The sequence below is a fragment of the Musca autumnalis genome, unplaced genomic scaffold (assembly GCF_047663935.1).
Source record: "Musca autumnalis isolate F117 unplaced genomic scaffold, ASM4766393v1 scaffold_3, whole genome shotgun sequence".
NCBI classification, from domain to species: Eukaryota; Metazoa; Arthropoda; class Insecta; order Diptera; family Muscidae; genus Musca; species Musca autumnalis.
The window spans coordinates 131,727,988-131,749,005 of record NW_027411866.1 but is presented as its reverse complement, the minus strand read 5'-3'; the positions used below and the strand labels follow the sequence as shown (position 1 = coordinate 131,749,005).

The 21,018-nt window shown below is 38.0% G+C and overlaps 2 protein-coding genes across 3 annotated transcripts in view; both read right to left on the bottom strand.

Annotated features, from left to right (window-relative positions):
* m (zona pellucida domain-containing protein miniature) overlaps positions 1-21,018 on the bottom strand; it is a 196,426-nt gene that overhangs the window by 43,733 nt on the left and 131,675 nt on the right. The gene's annotated exons all lie outside the window — the stretch shown is intronic.
* On the bottom strand, positions 9,285-10,093 carry LOC141400097 (farnesol dehydrogenase-like). The gene is made up of 2 exons (XM_073979525.1): positions 9,518-10,093; positions 9,285-9,455 (listed from the first exon to the last, which is right to left on the bottom strand). The coding sequence occupies exons 1-2, from the start codon at positions 10,091-10,093 to the stop codon at positions 9,285-9,287; spliced, it is 747 nt and encodes a 248-aa protein (XP_073835626.1).

Sequence of the window (21,018 nt, the reverse complement as noted above, 5' to 3'; positions counted from 1 at the left end):
TCAACGAGCCTATCAGGCAGGACTGAATAGCATTTACACTGATGTAGTTGTTCAGGCCAGTGTGAATGCCGTACTTGCAGAAATGGTTTTAGCCCATCTAAGATACGGACGGTGCTGTGGTCTGAATTCGTATTGGGCCCCAATTGACAGAGTGATAACCAACAAATGTCTACATGTGGATTGGGACCGCAATACACGCTGCATTTTTTAACTGTCGAGTAAATCCACTTAACGGTCTTCTGATTCGTTAGGGATGCAACCCGTTCACGTTGCAGAATATTTGAGTCTGGATACAGAGAAACCAGAATCAGGCAACTGAATAAAATATACGAACGAACATATTTGCGTTGTTACAACAACAATATCAAACTGATGGCTTTGGAACAGGCACATCTTTGACAAGTAAGGAAATTGGTTAACAGGTATAGGTATATTTTATACAGGTATATTGTACCCAGGTTATGGAAAGAGCTCTTTATACCCTACACCGCACTGTTGTAAGGAGTATTATGTCTTTGTACATTTGTATGTAACATACAAAAGGAAACGAGATAGACCCATAGTAGGCATATAGGCATACACATAGAACCATTTTCTGAGTCGATTTATGTATGTCCGTTCGCAACGTACAGGTCGCATTCAGATGAAAATTGGGGAATATAATTTCTTAGCCATAGGAAGAACGCTATTGCTTTTGGTGAAAATCGGTTCAGATTTGGATATTTCAAGTATTTGCTGAACTAGTCCGGTCAAAATAGACATGCGTATAAGGGGGAAATAGCAAAAATTCCCACAAAGCTGAATTTTGGTGGAGAGCTAGGGTTAGCCATTAGAAGCAACGTCCTAAAAGTCCCCATCGATCCCATGTGTGCAAAACAAGTTATTCGGGGTCAAAGGTCATTTTTGGAGGCATTATTCAGTTTTTTTAATTTTTCTCAAAAACGGTAAGACTTAGCAAAAGCCGGCTAAAGTAAAAGTTGTAGATTCAATAATTGTCTACAAGAGTGGTCTTTATGATACTTAAAAAATACTTATCATTTTCGAGATATCGCGATCTAAAGGTCAAATAAAAAATTAGCCGCGTAAGTACATTATGAGGCGAACCGGTTAAAGTAACGACACTATGTGGTAGATACTTCCGTAAGCTTTCAGACGATATCCACTTTGGAATCGGTTCAGTAGATCCCGGTTTTTAAATTTGGCCTTTCGGGTCGAATAACCGGCGAACCGGATCCGCAACCGTTGAAAATTATACATTTCCGTAATCAGCGCAACAAACCTTACCTTCGGACAAAACTTGAAAAAAAAAAATAATCGGAGAGTTTTCGTTGGGGTCGTTCCCGTTGGGCTTTCGATTACACATGTGGGTTAAATGGGATATTTTTGCATAAAATGACTCTAACATTGAATAACTCTACTAAACAAGCTCCGATTTTGTTGGAATTTTTTTTAGAAGATAGCTATAATCTCGCTCTTCAAGAAAATATATATACTTTTGGGGGACAGACCCGATTACTTCGCTTATTTTAGCCGGTTCGTCTGAATATGTGCATATTCCCCTTATAAGTGCATAAAAATCATGTGTTTTTTAGAACAACTATATCTCAAGTATGGTTCCTTCTAGGAAAAAATTATAAAGGTCAAACTTATAGATAATTTTTCTGTCTACAATATTTACTTTAGTCACTTTTTGATTAGATCAACCGTTATCAAAAAATAAATCCGAAAACAAAAAAACCCTTAAAATTTGACCTTTGACCCCGAATAATTTTTTTTGCACACATGGGATCGATGGGGACTTTTAGGACGTTGCTTCTAATGGCAAAATGTAGCTCTCCACCAAAATTCAGCTTTGTGGGAATTTTTGCTATTTCAATGTCTATTTTGACCGGACTAAACCAAACACGTTGTATATGTCTGATTTCGATGAAATATGAAACGAAGGACTGAATTCGGTGTAGAAATAAATGTGCCAAAGTAGATCGAAATCGGTTCAGATTTGGATATAGCTCCCATATATATTTTCGGCCGAATTCACGTATTTGATGTACCAAACACGCTATATACGCCCGATTTTGATGAAATTTGCAATGTGTGACTGAATTCATTGTAGAAAAAAATGTACAAAATTTTATCGAAATCGGTTCAGATTTCAATATAGCTCCCATATATGTATATTTTCGGCCGATTTCACCTATTTGCTGCACCAAATACGATCTATATGTCTGATTTCTATGAAATTTGGAATGTGTAACTGAATCCGGTCTAGACAGAAATGTGCAAAATTATATCGAAATCGGTTCAGATTTGAATATAGCTCCCATATATATTGTCGCTTTTCCAAACACCCTATATCTGTTCAATTTTGATGTGGGATTGAAGAACCGTTCCTAGGATTTTAATGTTCTAAAAAGTTGTTAAGTGAAATATTAGGTACATTTTTTTTAGTTGACTGTATCCTTAATTTTTGGGCGGTTCGATATCTGTGGACCGGAATCGGAGAAAAAAGTATAAAAATCGAATATTTTCAAAAGTTTTTGGCTATTTTCACATTTAAGAACCGTTCATAGACGTTTCGTATGTTTCAGAAAGTTGCTTGCTGATATAATTGCTGCAGTTTTGGGGTCCATTGATTTCTTGAATTTTGAACGCTTTAGTATCTATGGAGCAGGAACCGAGAAAAGAGGATAAAAATCGTATTTGATTTGCTATTTTGACCATTAAGAACTGTTTCTACGGAGTTTGTATGTTCTAGAAAGTTGTTAACTGAGATCTATGGTAACTTTTTCTAGTTGGTTGTTTGCTTCAATTTTGATCGGTATGATATCTGTAGACTAAAATCCAAGAAAAAATTAAAAAGGGAAAATTGACCTTGACGATTTTGACCTCGAAGTTGAGGTTGAATGGATTTTATGAGTTCACAATTATTATTCTTTAAGACGAACGCTACAACTTTTCTTCTACCAGTAAACCCAAATTCTTAGCGGTTTAGAAGATATGTGCCTGACAAAATTATCCCTTTTGACATCAAGGCCTCAGGTTTTGGGGACCCATAACCGCGAAAGCTGAAGTGATAGCGAAAAACGCCGGGACACGTGTCTTCTTATTTTTGGTCTTCTATCCCGCTGCGGTGTCATAATATGGTTAATAATTTTCGTGTTGCACAGTGTTACCGAACAGCTCAATAAACACATTTCTAAAACAACGAACTTGTTGAGAACGGTTCTTAATGGTAAAAACAGCAACAAAACTTCGGAAATGTTTTTATATTTTTTCCGGCTTTGGTCTATAGATACCAAACAAGCAGTCCAAAATTCAAGGGCTTCGTCTAATTCTTAGGAGTGTATTTTTTTGAGTGTATTTTCATTTACAGCAAACAACGATAGTTAAAAAAATATATAACAACGATTTAACGACAACTGTGAAAAAAGAAACATATCCTTCCCCTGCTCGCTTTTCTAAATATCTGGAGCTCTTTGTTTCGAATTTTTGTTCGTATCTACTTAAATACATACTACACGTACTGGTATGTACGTAATGTACATATCCCGTCTGGGGTAAGGAGAAGGACTTTAGAAGAAGCCGTTCAACATTCTTTCAACATTTCATATGGAAATAAATCATGTGTTGCAGCTGCAAATAGTTTTCGTTGTTGTGTTTTTTTTCTACTTCTTTCTACCAAAAACAAAACACACACAACAATTTGTTTGTTGCTTAGAAGAAATGATGGCTTTTTCACGTTTGCACCATATTTTGTTGTTGTTGTCTTGTTGTTGCTTACAATGTGAATGAGCTTTGCTTGGCAAAAAGAAAGACATTAAAATCTCAGTTAGTTGCAAAACAAAAACGACTAAACTAAACTTGAAATCTGTTCAAGTTTAAAACAGTTAAAGAGTTTTTTTTGTTCCACAATTTCTTTTTTTTTTGCTTTTTTTCATTCATGAAGAAGAATTGTTGCGGGTTTAGTGTGCAAGTTTTACTTGCACCAGTGTAAAGCTATTAAAGTCGCCACAACAAAAAGAAATAGAAACAAGAAAATCCAGTAGAAATAGTAAAAGTTTTAAATTGTGGTCTTTTTGTTGGAGTTTTATTTTGCAAATTTGTAATATGCCGGACAAAAAACCATAAATTGTTTTAAGTGAAACTTTTTTATTTAAAAAAAAAAAAAAAAAAACAAATATTTATATATTTAATAAACAAAATTTTATTTATTTGAAAATTTTGTATATTAGGGCCAAGATATTTATTTTAATTAATTTAATATTTTCTCGTTGGAGTCGAGGTTAATGACCGTTGATTTTTGCAAGTTAAAAAGGAAAGCCGATGACCACCACTATGTGACATGTTTCGCCTTTGGTAGAGGCTCATAAGGCATACCGACTGTGGAGCGGCTTCGCTATTATCTAACCTTTTATAACGATAGATATTTGTCCATTAATTGTATGACTTCCGTAACAAACGCTTAGCATAGCTTTTGAAAGCTATAAGTTTGACTCTGAACTCTAACACGCCGTGACAACACATGTTTCTCATGTATGTGGGTTCAAACCCCAGCCTAGCTCAAACTGATTTTTATTTTTATTTATTTGAAAAGTTTGCCTATTAGGGCGAATAATTTTTTTTTTTAATTAATTAAATTTTTCCGTTTGTTACGCATTGAAAAAATCATTTGATACCCTATAATCATCAGGATATTCTTGATCAGGATACAATTCTAAGTCGCTAGAGCTAGATCACTATATTTTTACACTCGAGTATATTTTTTCCATAGGCAGGTCAAATTTGAAGAGGCTCATGTTATGATGTAGCCCCAATTTTCGGTATTTTGAGGATTTGAAATTTTGCATTTGAGATTGCGTGTAGTCGCGAAACTTCTTCATCAAAAATTATCGAATCCCACAGCGGCGGGTTCTTCGATGCTTATGTTAAGGTATAGCCCCGATTTTCGGTATTTTTAGGATTTGTACTTTTACGTTTGAGATTCCGTGTAGTCGCGAAACTTCTTCATCAAAAATTGTCCAATCCCACGGCGGCGGGTTCTTCGATAATGGATGTACCCTGTGTTCCGGCCAGCGGTTACCACCTCAGTCTACACATGTTTGTATTTGTATCGTTTTTCTGTGTTGGTAGCAGCATATCCCGGAATACCTGTCCCGAATTCCAGTGCCAGGGCAGAGGAAAACCCAGGAACAATTAATATGTGGTCAGTTTGTCACATCCATCAGCCGGGAGTGGGTGCATCAGATGGGTTGTTCTGGACAAGGGCTACGTTGTTGCATGCTGTGTGAACACAGCCCCAGTGAGTCGTCGTCAGTCCCCCCAACAGCAGCAGCACTCAACACCAGCCGTTGTTGTTCCAATCCCTGAAAATACATCCTTTTTGTAATTTTATTACAATTGACTACGAGGTAAGATCGAGGAAATAGAGGATTTCGTGAATTTGAAGAATATCATGGGCGGAAGCTGAACAACAACTGCAGCTTACAGCTGCTGTGATGGTTACAGAGGCAGGATCGCACAAAAAGTGGAGGAGGGGGACCCATAACGCCCTTAAATATATATCTCTACTCCAGGTTATAGTCCCAACATTATCCCGCTTTTTGAAGATCATAACCGTCTGGTCTGGAGGATTTTAATGCTCATTATGAGTTGTGGCATTCGGCCTTCGGAAACGACCAGATGGATATAGTGCTGGCTGAGCAGATTAATAGCTCTATATTTTGCATGGCCAATGAAGACGCCCCTTCCAGAATTAGCGGAGAGTATCACAGTTCGCCAGATATAACCATCGTGTCATCTGGTCTGACAAATGACGTCACCTGTCAACTCATCGTTTCTCTTGGATCTGACCATCTCATCATAATTGTATCCATCAACAGACCCCCCGATTTCATCACCTGTGATTGCCGCACTATCATTAATCATGTGAAAGCTAATTGCCCTAGTTTCATAGATTTTACTAATCACCGCTTCAGAGATATATCCAACCCTTCTGGTGTTCGGGTAGCAGAAAGGTGCAACCGCTCCAAACCTCCCAACGGAGGCGCCGGGATCAGCAAATGAGTGTGATGAACTTCGTCTTGCTAACCCCAGTGACCTCAGAGCTAGGGAGGTGACACTGGTTGGAGAGCAAAACGGAAAAGGTGGTTAAATCATCTGAGGAGTTGCAACATTTGAGCTGGAATAAGTGAATTGTGGGCAACGGACCTCCTTCACGTTTGGCAACTTTATGCTGACTGACCCTAAGAGGTGCGCACGTTATTTTAATCGACAATTTGTCGGGCATCCCTGGAGTAACGGGAGATTCGATTACTACGTCGCATTGCATCCTGCCGAGCATGAACCACCACAATTTACAATTAATGATGTTGCGAATGTCATGAGGAACGCTAAATCATCCAAAGCATTGGGCCTTGATGGAATGTGCATGGTAATGCTGAAACAGCTGGATATACCGGGAGTCGAGTATCTCACTGTAGTTCTCAATCTGTCGCTTGACACCAACATAGTTCCCAAGGCCAGGAAAATGGGCAGGGTGGTCATGCTATTGAAGCCAGGCAAGGATACCAGCAGATTTCGCTTTTGTCAAAGACCACTGATGCTTTAGTCCTCCGCAGAGTGTCGGAAATAACTATCCAGTTGCCGATCATCGACATGGGTTCCATAAGCAGCACAGCCCTACAACAGCGCTGCACGCCATCTCCACACATGTTAGTCGATAACTCAACCAGATCAGGCGGTGTAATAGAAAAGTGATGGTGGCGCTTGACTTATCAAAAGCCTTCAATACTGTCAAGCTCTCCACATTGTTTGAGGACATGGAGCAGACAACCCTCCGGTCAAGTTTGAAACGTTGGATGATAAATTACATGTGTGGACACCAGTCGTATGTGGAATTCAGAAACAAGAAGTCCAAGCCCCGTGGAGAGAAACAGGGAGTTCTCCAAGACGGGGTGATATCTCCGAAACTGCTTAATCTCTAACTCTCCTATATTCCGTGTCCTCTAAATGGCATTGGGATCGAAACTTAGGCGGATGATTGTATGACCTTGGCGTCAGGTGCCTTCCCTGATATAATTTGTAAAAGTCTGAACTCTTATTTGACTAATCTTACCACCTTTTTCTACGCGAGATATATCTGTTCATATGTGCCACAAACTATCCCAGAATTGTAAGGGTCACATTTGAACATATTCATGTCGTTCGCGAATGCCACAGACATATGCGACAAGCTGACATGTACGTTCTCAAGTTCCTAGCTGGCAGCATTTTGGGTGCAGATATTGAAACCTTATTGACCACATATAACGCGATTGGTCTGTCTGTGGCAAGCTATATAGTGCCAGTATGGTCTGCGAATATAAGTAAAACAAGGTGGAAAAATATTCAAATCTGTCGGAATGCAGCCCTGAGAACTGCAGCATGAGGAGACAAAGATTCTTCCAGCACAGCAACAATATGCCATGCTTTCGTTGCAGTACTTGCTGGGATGTTACCGTGAGAACCATTGTAATCACCACATGATGGATAGGAAAGAAAGTACTAACGTTGCAAGAGTGAACCCTAGATCAACATGCCTATCAAGCAGGTTTAAATAACATTTACACGGATGCAGTTACAGATGCCATAAACAAATATCGTGTGAATGCTATCCTCGGAGAACATGCCCCATCAATCGCAGCTGAGGAGCATCAACTGCCACTACAAGCCAGAGTAATTTTGCATCAACTACGCTCGGGATAGTGCAGCCGTCTAAATTCGATGAGACCGTGCAAAACATCTGTCTAGAATACGGCACAGGCCTACACGACACACAGCGCCTTTTCAAGTGCCCTGCCAGACATACTCAACAAACTCCAGTAGATCTGTGGTGAATTGGACATAGACCAGAGCCTGATTAAGCAGAAAAATGCACTTACAAACATAGAATAAAATACTGTTACAATAACAACCAAAAATTGTCAACATAGGTCCATGTTTAGGTATAGCCCCCATATAACGGTACCTCCCGATTTTAGGTATTTTGGAGATTTTAGCGACATTTATTGACGGAACTACCCGTAATTTGACATTTGAGGTTCCCTGTAGTCACGAAACTTCTCCTTCAAAAATTGTTAACATACATAGGTCTACGTTTCGGTATAGCCTCCATATAACGGTAACTCCCGATTTTAGGTATTATGAGCATTTTAGTTACATTTTTATCGAAATAGTGGTAATTTGACATTTGAGGTTCCCAGTGTTCACAAAACTTTTCCACCAAAAGTTGTGAAAATAGGTTCTTAGTTAGGTATATCCCCCATATAACGGTTTATTCCGGTACAAACCAATATCAGATATTATGTGGGTGTTTGATACAACTTTAAATCAAACTAGCCGCAATTTGATATTTGAGGTTTTTAGGGGTCAAAGCACTTCTTCACCAAAAATTGCTAACATAGGCCCATGGTTAGTTATATCCCCCATATAACGGTTCATTCCGAATTTCGGTGTTTTGAGGGTTTAAGCTAGTTTTTTTCGACTGAACTGTACGTAATTTGACATTTGAAGTTCCCTGCAGACACGAAACTTCTCCACCATTTTTTTAATATAGGTTCATGTTTTGGTATCGCGCTATTATAACGGTACCTCCGATTTTAGGTATTTTTGGGGATTTCAGCTACGTGTTTTAACCGAACTACCTGATATTTGACATTTGAGGTTCTTAGGGTTCACAACACTTCTTCACCAAAAATTGCCAACATAATTTTATTCGGATTTTCGGTGTTTTGAGAGTTTTAGCTTTTTTTTTGACAGAACTGTACGTAATTTGAATTGAAAAAATTTACATTTGAGGTTCTCTGCAGACACGAAAATTGTCCACCAAACTAACAAAACGTCTCCACTAAAAATGTTCAACATAGGTCCACACTTTGATATAGCTCCCATATAAAGGTACCGCCCGATTGAAGATATTTTTAGATACATCTTCTGACCTAATTTAAGCATTTTGTGTATCCGTGGCCGAAATTAATGATTTTTTACTTGCTAAAGTCTTAAACATCTCACCTAGGAGCTTAACGTCTGAGATTTATGTATGAATTTTATAACTATCGCAAAGAACTTCTTAAATGGGATCCCCCAATGACCTCAAAAAAACTTCGGCTGCTTTAATATTTAATATGAACACTTTTTTCAAATTAAAACCTGTTCATTGAAAACACATATTTGATTCATGAAATCTTAAATTTCGATTCTTGTTCTTGTGTATTTCCCGAACTATATGCACACTTGACATTGGGGACTCACAACATTTCACCCACAGGTCTAATGGTTAATTCCTTAATTTGGACATGTGGAGGAGTTTGCAAACAAAACAGCACAGCATTGGAAATATCTTCAGGCATCAATATGGGAAATCCTTCGGGTACATCGTGATTCAAAATTTCTGTATGTACACCACCGGGACTAAGGCTCTGCACAAACAAAAAGAGATATTTAGCAATTATTTTCCACCAAATGTATTTCCACAACTTACAGTTATTTTAATTTTGGTCTTTTCATTGGCCAACTCTTGACTTAAAACCTCCGTCATTGCAGTGACAGCATGCTTCGACGAGGGATAAATGTTAAAATTGATGCCTGGGAAAAAGGGCACCTTATGGCCAGCAACACTATTAACAATGATCACATGACCCATAGCGCCATCTCTTTGACGCATTGAACGAAAAGCCTCACGAGTACACCAAACAACACCCATAACATTTGTATTCATTGTGGCCACTAAATCTTCCGTATTATTTTCTGCCAGCAGAGAGGTGGTTTTCATAACACCAGCATTATTAATTAGAACATCAACACCACCGAATGTATCTTCAATCCATGAGAAAGCATCCTTGACACTTTGTTCATCACCCACATCACATTTAAAGGCATGGAAATTTTGTTTTTTATCCTCAGCTAGGGTATTTGCCACCGAGCTGTTCATTTTGACCAAACGACGAGCTAAACCAACCACAATCATACCATTTTCGACGAGAGTTTTACAAACTGCTGCTCCAATACCCGAACTGGCACCGGTGACCACAGCAACTTTATTTTGCCAACGTTCCATGGCGGCTTTGATTTGCTTGTTTCTTTTGGTGGTTAGTTTAATTTGTGGATGTGGATGACCGGTTGATCGTTTTGAGGGTTATGTTTTTAGAGTGCTAGTTTCGAACTGTTCAATATGTGATTTGAATTGTTTTATCAAGTGCATAACATGTTGATTATGACTTGGCATATCTTATCATCACAAAAACCCAAAAATGTTGAGTTTCTTATTTCACCTCTTCTTTGTTGTGATAAGACTTATCTTAGAAGGTAATCGATACGGTAATCACAATCGGATAATAAAGTGTGAAACACCAAAAATCACAGCAATTAAATGTAGAACAATCATTGTCAGATGTCTAAAGCGTTATACACATTTTTTGTTGATTGGCCGCAAGAATAGCTATTTAACGTAATGATTACCCAGCAAACTAAACTGTCCGAAATCAATTAGGATTTTTGATGATGGTTCGTCAAGAAACCGGAGCTAATTCTAATTGAAAGGAAAAGAGATCTTGGAGGAAAATTGTATGTGTCTTAAGACTTCTTTTTAATTTCGGACCGAAGTCTGCATATGAATTCCCAAGCTTTTACGGGAAATTCAGATTACAAATTGTTATATAGAGAAAAACTCACAAAATAATACCAGTAAGGAAAGGATCAAAGTCCATCGGGATCGACTATATGATGTCCTTCACCAACACGATTTTAAAAATATAATGTGGCGAATTTTTTTCTAGACCAAATTCCGTAACACATTTAAAATGTCCACAAAATTGGACAGATATATGGGAGCAATAGCGTTCTTCCTATGGTTAAAAAAATGAGGTACCCCAACTTTTAACCGAAACGGAAAAAAATTCGATCTGTACTATGCGAACGACCTGTCTAATAGGGAACTGTGGGTCTATCTCGTGTTACATACAAATGCACAAAGACATAATACCCTTTACCACAGTGTGGTGTAGAGTATAAAAATATTGAGTTACAGGGCTTTCGTTGGCTGTGTCAGCCAATTGACGGTATATGTCCCAAGGGGTGGTCTAAACTCAAATAGAAGGACCAAGATGAAAATTATATCACAAAACATGACATCCAAAATTGGACAAGATCAGCTTATGCAACATAGCGGTATGTTAACAATACGCTATGCAGGTCTATGCAAAAATTCGCAATGGTAATACTTCAAGCACATGGTAGTTGTTACACAAACATCCCTGAAGGGACAAGGGAGACTTCTCTCATATCAATGAGTACACCCCGGTTCATATTAGCTCAATGATATGGGACCTAATGTTTATCGCCGAGTCCGAACGGCGTGTCTTAAGACACCACTTTGTAGAGAAGTTTTTCATGGCTGAAATACTCAGAAAATGTCGCCAACATTACTGAGGGTATTTTGCCACCGATGAAGAATATTTGATGTTGCCTGGCCGGTGAAACGAGCCCACGATCTTTAGCGTGCAAGGCGGGCGTGTATACCATTGCACCACGGTGGCAACCAAGCACAAGCACATAGCCTAAGCGCAATTACTGGGAGGAGGATACTGAGAAACTAAGTGGAAGCTCATGCTCGATCCAGCCTTTAGATACAGGTAGCGATTCAGACTCCGAATTCGATAACCAAACCAAAACAAATATAACCGTCATGTAAATTCCAAATAAGAAGAAGGTCCACAAGACGACAGAAGAGCAAGAGCATATCAAAGCGCACCACACATGGAAACTGTTATATAGTGTTCAACGGCGCAAGTATAAGAAGCACCATGCAAGAAAAAATGCTATATCACAGTACGCTCCCAAAGGTATGATTAATACTCCCTTCGGTAGCGGTGAAAAAGATCAGATCTCCGGAAGAGCAGAACACTCAAAGCCGACGAAGAAGAGCAAGAGCTCCATACCTTCAAATGTTTCGAGCGAAACGCGTCAAGAGCCATGTAAAGGAGACTGTTTCCAAAATCTTTTGGCAGAAGCGGACAAAGTGAGCTCGAACGTGAAGAAGGTGTGGCCGATCGCAGAATCGACTGCTGAGACTGGCAAATAATAAAATAAAGACTGGTAGGGAGCTGCCAAGGTAGCCAAAAAACGTTGCAGGATCGAACTCATCTATGGAGTGATAAATATCAATAAAGTTCCGGCAAGCTAATCATCATTCAGCCATTGACAACAACACCAAGATTTTGGATCATCTTAGGTAAGCCATGGCAAAACGGCTGCCTCAAGTTGATGGAGGAATGACCAAATTCATAAACTAACTAAATCGTTCGTCTTTGTTAGATGTTGGAGCAGCAAGATCGAGATGGCTCAAAGTCTTTGATCGCCGAAACAAGACACTAGATGTGAAGATAAGGAAGACTTGCACAGGAAGGAACAGGAGGACGGTACTCTGCCTATGACGTGAATTGACCATCTACCATCATTCTGACAAGGACTAAGGGAATGTCCTTCTACATCTCCAACGCTGTTGAGGATGCAAAAGAACAGCGAGTAGATATTAAATGAAATCAGTGACTCCCAAGAAGCCCGTTTACTGGAGCTCACTAAAGATAAACTTCCATCTAGGCGAGACGGCAGTCATGTCCCTGATGGAGCAAATTAATACAGGTAACATAAATATTGGTTTAATCCAGGAACCTTAGACTAATCAGAACAAGACCTCTAGGTTTATGAGATGTAATATTTTTTAGAGCTTTCGGTGAGGAAGCATGGATTTGCCCATAAACAAATAAAAAGGTGTCAGTCAGTTTTGCCAACATAGATATACCTTCAGCCACACGATCCGAAAAATGCTCATAAACTGGATTAAAGCGTAAAAGTATTGTAATTTTCGGGAGAAGATATCTGGAGGAATGTACCTGAAAGAAAGCACCATTCATTTATAACGCCAACCAGTAATTTTAATAGATCGCTGCAGGATTTTTTTGAGCTTTTGGTTCATTTGGCCGAAGGCAGGGTCCTGCCAAAGAAATAGGTATATCGTTGCAATTAAAACCACAAGGACTACCTTCAATAAAAAAATTGTTAAAAGGAATCCACGAGCAGCCCTTAAATGAGCTTAATTTAAGAGAGGTAGGTATCCGAAGGTGTTGCCCGCTATAGACCTTCTGGAAACTTGAAATACGTTTGGAAGAAATTTTACTATGTGCGAAGTTTAGGCCAAATGGGATACTCAATGAGTAAATTATCGTGTTCATCATTACTCATGGTGGAATAAGAAAGGGGTAACTCCCAAAACAGCTGATCTTCATACCAGTTGCCAAATGCGTTCTTGTGAATAAAATCACATACAAAATGTAAACAAACAATTCACAGTAATGCATTATTGTGAGCAAATTTGACGTTTGGCATGATTTGATGTAACACTTTCTTATTCCACCATGTCATTACTGTTCTGAATATTCTTTAAAAAACCCATGTTTTTTGCACTGCATGCTCCTGCAAATAATATTCTTTAAAATTAATGGCATAACTCTTCCAGAAGAACCTACACTGGCGCATATCATGCTTATTTCAAAACATCAAGTGATATGACTAACCCACGTTCAAATTTTAGTGTTCTATCTGACAAACATATAGAACCAAACATCGTTTCTACTCGTCTTTACCATGTCCCTGATCTTCACCTAACGTTAAAGAAAACTTAAAAAAATATATATGTATATAAAAACAAACTAAATGACTAGGTGATTTTTTTTGCCAAATTCAACTTAGTTATGGCATTTATATCAATTTCGACTTGTTGGTGTGTGATCAAAAAAAAAAAAAACAAATAACAGCAAAATACAAAATTATGAATTGCAAAATCATTAAAACACTAAGAGAAAATTTATATATAGTCCAGTCAAAATAGACATGCGTATAAGGGGGAAATAGCAAAAATTCCCACAAAGCTGAATTTTGGTGGAGAGCTAGGGTTGGCCATTAGAAGCAACGTCCTAAAAGTCCCCATCGATCCCATGTGTGCAAAACAAGTTATTCGGGGTCAAAGGTCATTTTTGGAGGCATTATTCACTTTTTTTAATTTTTCTCAAAAACGGTAATACTTAGTAAAAGCCCGCTAAAGTAAAAGTTGTAGATTCGATAATTGTCTACAAGATTGGTCTTTACGATTCTTAAAAAAGACTTGCCATTTTCGAGATATCTCGATCTAAAGGTCAAATAAAAAATTAGCCGCGTAAGTACATTATGAGGCGAACCGGTTAAAGTAACGACACTATGTGTTAGATACTTCCGTAAGCTTTCAAACGATACCCACTTTGCAGTAATCGGTTCAGTAGAACCGGGTCTAACCCGGTTTTTAAATTTGGCCTTTCGGGTCTAATAACCGGCGAACCGGATCCGCAACCATTGAAAATTATACATTTCCGTAATCAGCTCAACAAACCCTACCTTCGGACAAAACTTGAAAAAAATCGAAGAGTTTTCGTTGGGGTCGTTCCCGTTGGGCTTTCGATTATACATGTGGGTTAAATGGGCTATTTTTGCATAAAATGACTCTAACATTGAATAACACTACTAAACATGCTCCGATTTTGTTGGATTTTTTTTAGAAGATAGCTATAATTTCGCTCTTCAAGAAAATATATATTTTTTGGGGGACAGACCCGATTACTTCGCTTAGTTTAGCCGGTTCGTCTGAATATGTGCATATTTCCCTTATAAGTGCATAAAAATCATGTGTTTTTTAGAACAGCTATATCTCAAGAATGGTTCCTTCTAAGAAAAAAATTATAAGGATCAAACTTGTAGATAATTTTTCTGTCTACAATATTTACTTTAGTCACTTTTTGATTAGATCAACCGTTTTCAAAAAATAAATCCGAAAACCTAAAAACCCTTAAATTTTGACCTTTGACCCCGAATAATTTTTTTTGCACACATGGGATCGATGGGGACTTTTAGGACGTTGCTTCTAATGGCAAACCCTAGCTCTCCACCAAAATTCAGCTTTGTGGGAATTTTTGCTATTTCAATGTCTATTTTGACCGGACTAATACCCACACTTGTCAATTGCTGCTGCGACTAAATAATCTTCGATGGATCGTATAGAATAAAAGCTATATAGGTAGCAGTAGTACATAATAATTAAAACTAATTTATTTATTTTTTAATATTTAATTTAAATAATATTCACTTTTATGATTTGCTTACAAGAAAAAATTGCACAGAAAGACGGACAGTTACTATAGTCACTTCTTAATTAGACCCACCGTTTTCAAAACAAACAAAAAACTTAAAATTTGACTTTTGACCCCGAAGAACTTTTTTTGCACACGTGGGATCAATGGGGACTTTTAGGATATTGCTGCTATTGACAAACCCTACCTCTCCACCAAAATTCAGCTTTGTGAGAATTTTTGCTATTTCAATGACTATTTTGACTGGGCTATTATTGAAATTCATTGTTAAGTTTAAAGGCTGAATTTTACTGAGAATTGAATTGGAAATATTTGGTAATTATTTTCATTAACAAAATAAACTTAATCCTGTTCCAGAACATGCAAGAAACTACTACTTTTTACTACAATAACAATTTTTCCTTTATGATATCGAAGATTTGGGTATCCGCGACTTTATCTATGTAAAATGTTGTTGTGTTGTTTGTCGTGTATGTTTTTTTATAATGACGACTTCTGTTTCTTATCTTGAATTTTAATCGGTGTTTGGCGTATGAATGGATGAATATGATACATGGGAGTGTTGTTGGAAGTGTGCCACACAAACATAATGTCCAACAATGACTTTCAACTTGAATGTTGGTGTTGACACACTAAAAAATAATTAGAAATTAATTATTAAAAAATAAATAATAAATAAATACATTTTAATAATTACCACTGCTACCTATGGAAATAGCTTTCATTCTATTCGATCCATTGAAGTTTATTTAGTCAGATCAGCAATTGACAAGAGTGGGTATATAAATTTTCTCTAAGTGTTTTAATGATTTTTCAATTCATAATTTTGTATTTTGCTGTTATTTGTTTTTTTTTTTTTTTTATTTTTTGGTCACACACCAATAAGTCGAAATTGATACAAATGTCATAACAAAGTTTTTGTCCAATAAGAATGACTTGGCAAGAAATGCACCTAGTCATTTAGTTTTTATACCCTACATCACTATGTGGTAATGGGTATTATGTGTTAGTGAATTTGTATGTAACATACAAAAGGAAGCGAGATAGACCCATAGTTTCTTCTAGGGATATACATGGAATCACTTTCTGAGTCGATTTATGCATGTCCGTCCGTCCGTCCGTCCGTTCGCAACATACAGGTCGCATTTGTTGACAGATTTCGCTGAAAATTGGGGAATACCATTTTTTTAGCCGTCGGAAGATCAAGTTCGAAGATGGGATATATCGTTTTGGTATAGCCCCCATATAACGTTACCCCCCGATTTACGGTATTTTGACGTTTTCAGCTACATTTTCAGACCGATTTGGCTATAATGTGACATTTAGGGTTCTTAAGTGTCAATAAACATATATAACAAAACTTGTGGACATATGTCCACGTTTTGGTATAGCCCCCCGATTTGCGGTATTTTGACGTTTTTAGCTACATTTTCAGACCGATTTAGCTATAACTTGAGATTTAGGGTTCTTAAGTATCAATAAACTTATATAACAAAAGTTGTGGACATAGGTCCACGTTTTGATATAGCCCCCATATAACGGTACCCTCCGATTTGCGGTATTTTGACGTTTTTAGCTACATTTTCAGACCGACGTAGCTATAATTTGACATTTAGGGTTCTTAAATGTCAATAAACTTATATAACAAAAGTTGTGGACATAGGTCCACGTTTCGGTATAGCCCCCATATAACGGTACCCCCGATTTACGGTATTTTGACAGTTTTAGCTACATTTTCAGACCGATTTAGCTATATTTTGACACTTAGGGTTCTTAAGTGTCAATAAACTTATATAACAAAACTTGTGGACATAGGTCCACGTTTTGGTATAGCCCCCATATAACGGTACCCCCGATTTGCGGTGTTTTGACGTTTGTAGCTACATTTTCAGACCGATGTAGCTATAATTTGACATTTAAAGTTCTTAAATGTCAATAAACTTATATGACAAAACTTGTGGACATAGGTCCACGTTTTGGTATAGCCCCCATATAACGGTTCATTTAAGTTCATATTTTCGTATAGCCCAGATACCTCCGAACTAGCTGGTAATGACATTTGAAGTTCCCACGTTATGTACCGATTTTCGATATTTTGAAGATTCTAGCTAAATTTTTTAACCGAATTAGGAGTTAATTGACATTAAAGGCTCCCATCAAAAACTGTCAACATAGGCCCACGTTTTATTATAACCCCTATATAACAGTACCTCCCAATTTCTAGCCCACCAAAAATTGTCAACATATGTACATAGTTAGATATAGGCACCATAAAAAAGGGCCTCCCGAATGAAGCATAAATGTACATAAACATTATCTGTCATTTTAACGTACCCACTTAAAGTTGGGGACAGGAATGAAAAGTAATTATTCCATTTTAGTTCAGAATATTTTATGGTGGAGGGTATGAAAAGTTCGGCCCGGCAGAACTTAATGCTTTTTTACTTGTTTTTATATTGTTTTTTTTTTTTTAAGTTGTTTTATCGTTGGGTGAAGATCAGGGGCATGGTAAAGACGATTAGAACACTAAAATTTGAACGTAGGTTAGTCGCATCACTTCACAAGCATGATATGCGCCAGTTTCGGTTCTTCTGGAAGAGTTATGCCATTAATAAACGTGGCTCTTTTAAGGAATATTTTGAAGGGACATTCAGTGCAATAAACATGGATTTTTAAAGGAATTTTGTTAGGGGTATTCAGAGCAATAAACGTGGCTTTTTTAAAGAATATTCAGAGCAGTAATGGTGAAAACAATAATTTACGAATTGAGTATCCCCTTTGGCCTAATCTGTGAACATCGTAAAATTTCTTCCAAACGTATTTCAAGTTTCCAGAAGGTCTATAGCGGGCAATACCTTCGGATACCTAAATCCCTTAAATTAAATTCATTTAAGAGCTGTTCGAGGATTCCTTTTTTTGAATTTTTATTGATGGTAGTCGCCCGAATGAACAAAAATCTCTCAAAACCTATGACTGGCAAAATTACAACACTTTCACGATTTAAACCATTTTAAGGTCATTTTTCGGATCGTATATCTACGTTAGCAAAACTGACTGACACTTTTTTATTTGTTTATGGGAAAATTCATGCTTTCTGACATAATAGCCAAAAAGCTCCAAAAAATCTTACATTGTCCAAATTAAATGAATGGATAATTTCGAAAGAAGTGTCTTATAAACTTAGAGGCCTTGTTCAGATTAGTCTAAGGTTCCTGGATTAAACCAATATTTATGTTACCTATATTAATTTGCTCAATCAGTGACATGATTGCCATCTCGCCCAGCTGGAGGTTTATCTTTAGTCAGCTCCAGTAAACGAGCTTCTTGTGAGTCACTGATTTCATTTAATACCTACTCGCTTTCCCTTAGTCCTTGTCAGAATGGTCATTGATGGTCAATTCCCACCATGGGGAGAGTACCGTCCTCCTCTTCCTTCCTGTGCAAGTCTCCCTTATCTTCACATTCAGTATCTTGTTTCGGCGATCAAAGATTTTGAGCATGCGTTCGTCTCGAACTTGCTGCTCCAACATCTAACAAAAACGAATGATTTAGTTGGTTCATTAATTTGGTCTTCCTCACCAGCATGAGGCACCCGCTTTGCCATGGTAGCCGCTTTCCTAAGATGATCCAAAATCTTGGTGTTGTTGTCAAATGTGAATTATGATCTTTGGGTAGCTTGCCGGAACCTATATTGATATCGATTACTGAATAGATGAGTTCATTCCTGTAACGTTGTTTGGCTATTTTGACAGCTCCCTACCAGTATCCTCTTCTGTCGGGTTGGCGATTTCTTTGCAGAACCCCCAAGCCCTGGAGTCGATTCTGCAGTCGGCCACACCTTCTTCACGTTCGAGCTCACTTTGTCGCCTTCTGCCAAAAGATTTTCGAAACCGTCTCCTTTGCATGGCTCTTGATCCGTTTCGAAACATTTGTAGGTATGAAGCTCTTGTTCTTCTTCGTCGGCTCTGCAGTGTTCTGCTCTTCCGGAGATCTGATATTTTTCCCTGCTTCCGAAGGGAGTGTTAATGATACCTTTGGGAGCGCACTGCGATACAGCCTTTTTTCCTTCATGGTGCTTCTTATACTTGCGCCGTTGAACGCTATGTAGCAGTTTTCCATGAGTTGTGCGCTTTGATATGCTCTTGCTCCATGACGGTTATGTTTTGCTTTGGTTATCGATTTCGGAGTCTAAATCGCTACCAGTATCTGAAGACTGGATCGAGCATAAGCTTGCTCTTAGTTTCTCCGTATCCTCCTACCAGTATTTGCCCTTAGGCTGTGTGTTTGACGTAGTACCATCGAAAAACAAATGGCATGGCACCCACATCTGTGGGAGAGATTTGCTCACAATCGCTTGATGACGACGGGGTGTGACTCCTAGGCAGATCAACAGCCCGCGGATCCTTTTTATACCCTCCACCATACTATGGGGGGTATATTAAGTTTGTCATTCCGTTTGTAACTACTCGAAAAAATAATTTTAGACTCTACAATCTATATATGTACATATATTCTTGATCAGCCATGTCCAACCCTCTGTCCGTCTGTGGAATTCATCTAGCGCCCGAAATTTTGCTAAAATCTATTGTATGTACGTAGGAATTTTGGCATTGAAAACGGGCTATGTAGGTCCACGTTTTGGTATATAGCCCGCATATATGTATATATAATTGAGGTATTTAATGCCTCAATTGTGATTAAATCTGTATTGTGAACAAGAATGCTATCTAGAAATAAATTAGCCAAAATATATTGAAATCGGTCCAGATTTAAAAGAAAGTGTCTATAGAAGCACATTTTCTTTCAGAAAGTGTCTGTAGAAGCACATTTTCTTTCAGAAAGGGTCTATAGAAGCACCCTTTTTCCAGATGGGGTCTATAGAAGCACCCTCTCTTTCACAAAAAAGTTTATAGAAGCCACCTTTCTTTCAGAAAAAAGTCTATAGAAGTACCCTTTCATTCAGAATGGGTCTGTAGAGGTACCCTTTCATTCAGAATGGGTCTGTAGAGGTACCCTTTCCTTCGAAAGGGTCTATAGCAGCACCCTTTCTTTAAGAAAGGGTGTACAGAAGCACCCTTTCTTTAAGAAAGGGTGTATAGAAGCACCCTTTCTTTAAGAAAGGGTGTATAGAAGCACCCCTGTCTTTCAGAAAGGGTCTATAGGAGCACCCCTGTCCTGCGGAAAGGGTCTATAAAATCAGCTTTTCTTTCAGAAAGTGTCTATAGAAGCACCATTTCTTTCAAAAAGGGTGTATAGAAGCACCACTTCTTTTAGTTGGGGTCTATAGAAGCACCCTTTCTTTCGGAAAAATGTCTATAGAAGCACCCTCTCTTTCGGAAAAAGGTCTGTAGAAGCACCCTCTCTTTCAGAAACATTCAGCAGCATTTATTTTAGAAAGCGTCTATAGAAGCACCATTTCATTCAGAAAGGGTGTATAGAAGCAACACTTCGTTCAGATGGGGTCTATAGAAGCTTCCTTTTTTTAGAAAAAAGTTTATAGAAGCACCCTCTCCTCCAGTAAAAGATCTATAGAACCCACCTTTCTTTCACAAGGGGTCTATAGAAGCCAACTTTCTTTCACAAGGGGTCTATAGAAGCCAACTTTCTTTTACAAGGGGTCTATAGAAGCCACCTTCTTTCACAAGGGGTCTATATAAGCACCTTTTCTTTCAGAATGAGTCTACAGCAGCACCCTTTCTTTCAGAAAAGGTGTATAGAAGCACCCCTGTGTTTCAGAAAGGATGTATAGAAGCACCCTGTGTTTCAGAAAGGGTGTATAGAAGCACCCCTGTCTTTCACAAAGGGTCTA

What these genes read in the sequence shown, in the direction of transcription:
- LOC141400097 (XM_073979525.1), bottom strand. Translation starts at nt 10,093, where the DNA reads ATGGAACGTTGGCAAAATAAAGTTGCTGTGGTCACCGGTGCCAGTTCG. An exon ending in AGACCAAAATTAAAATAACT is followed by an intron (nt 9,456 to 9,517) that starts GTAAGTTGTGGA and finishes TTGTTTGTGCAG; the next exon opens with AGCCTTAGTCCCGGTGGTGT.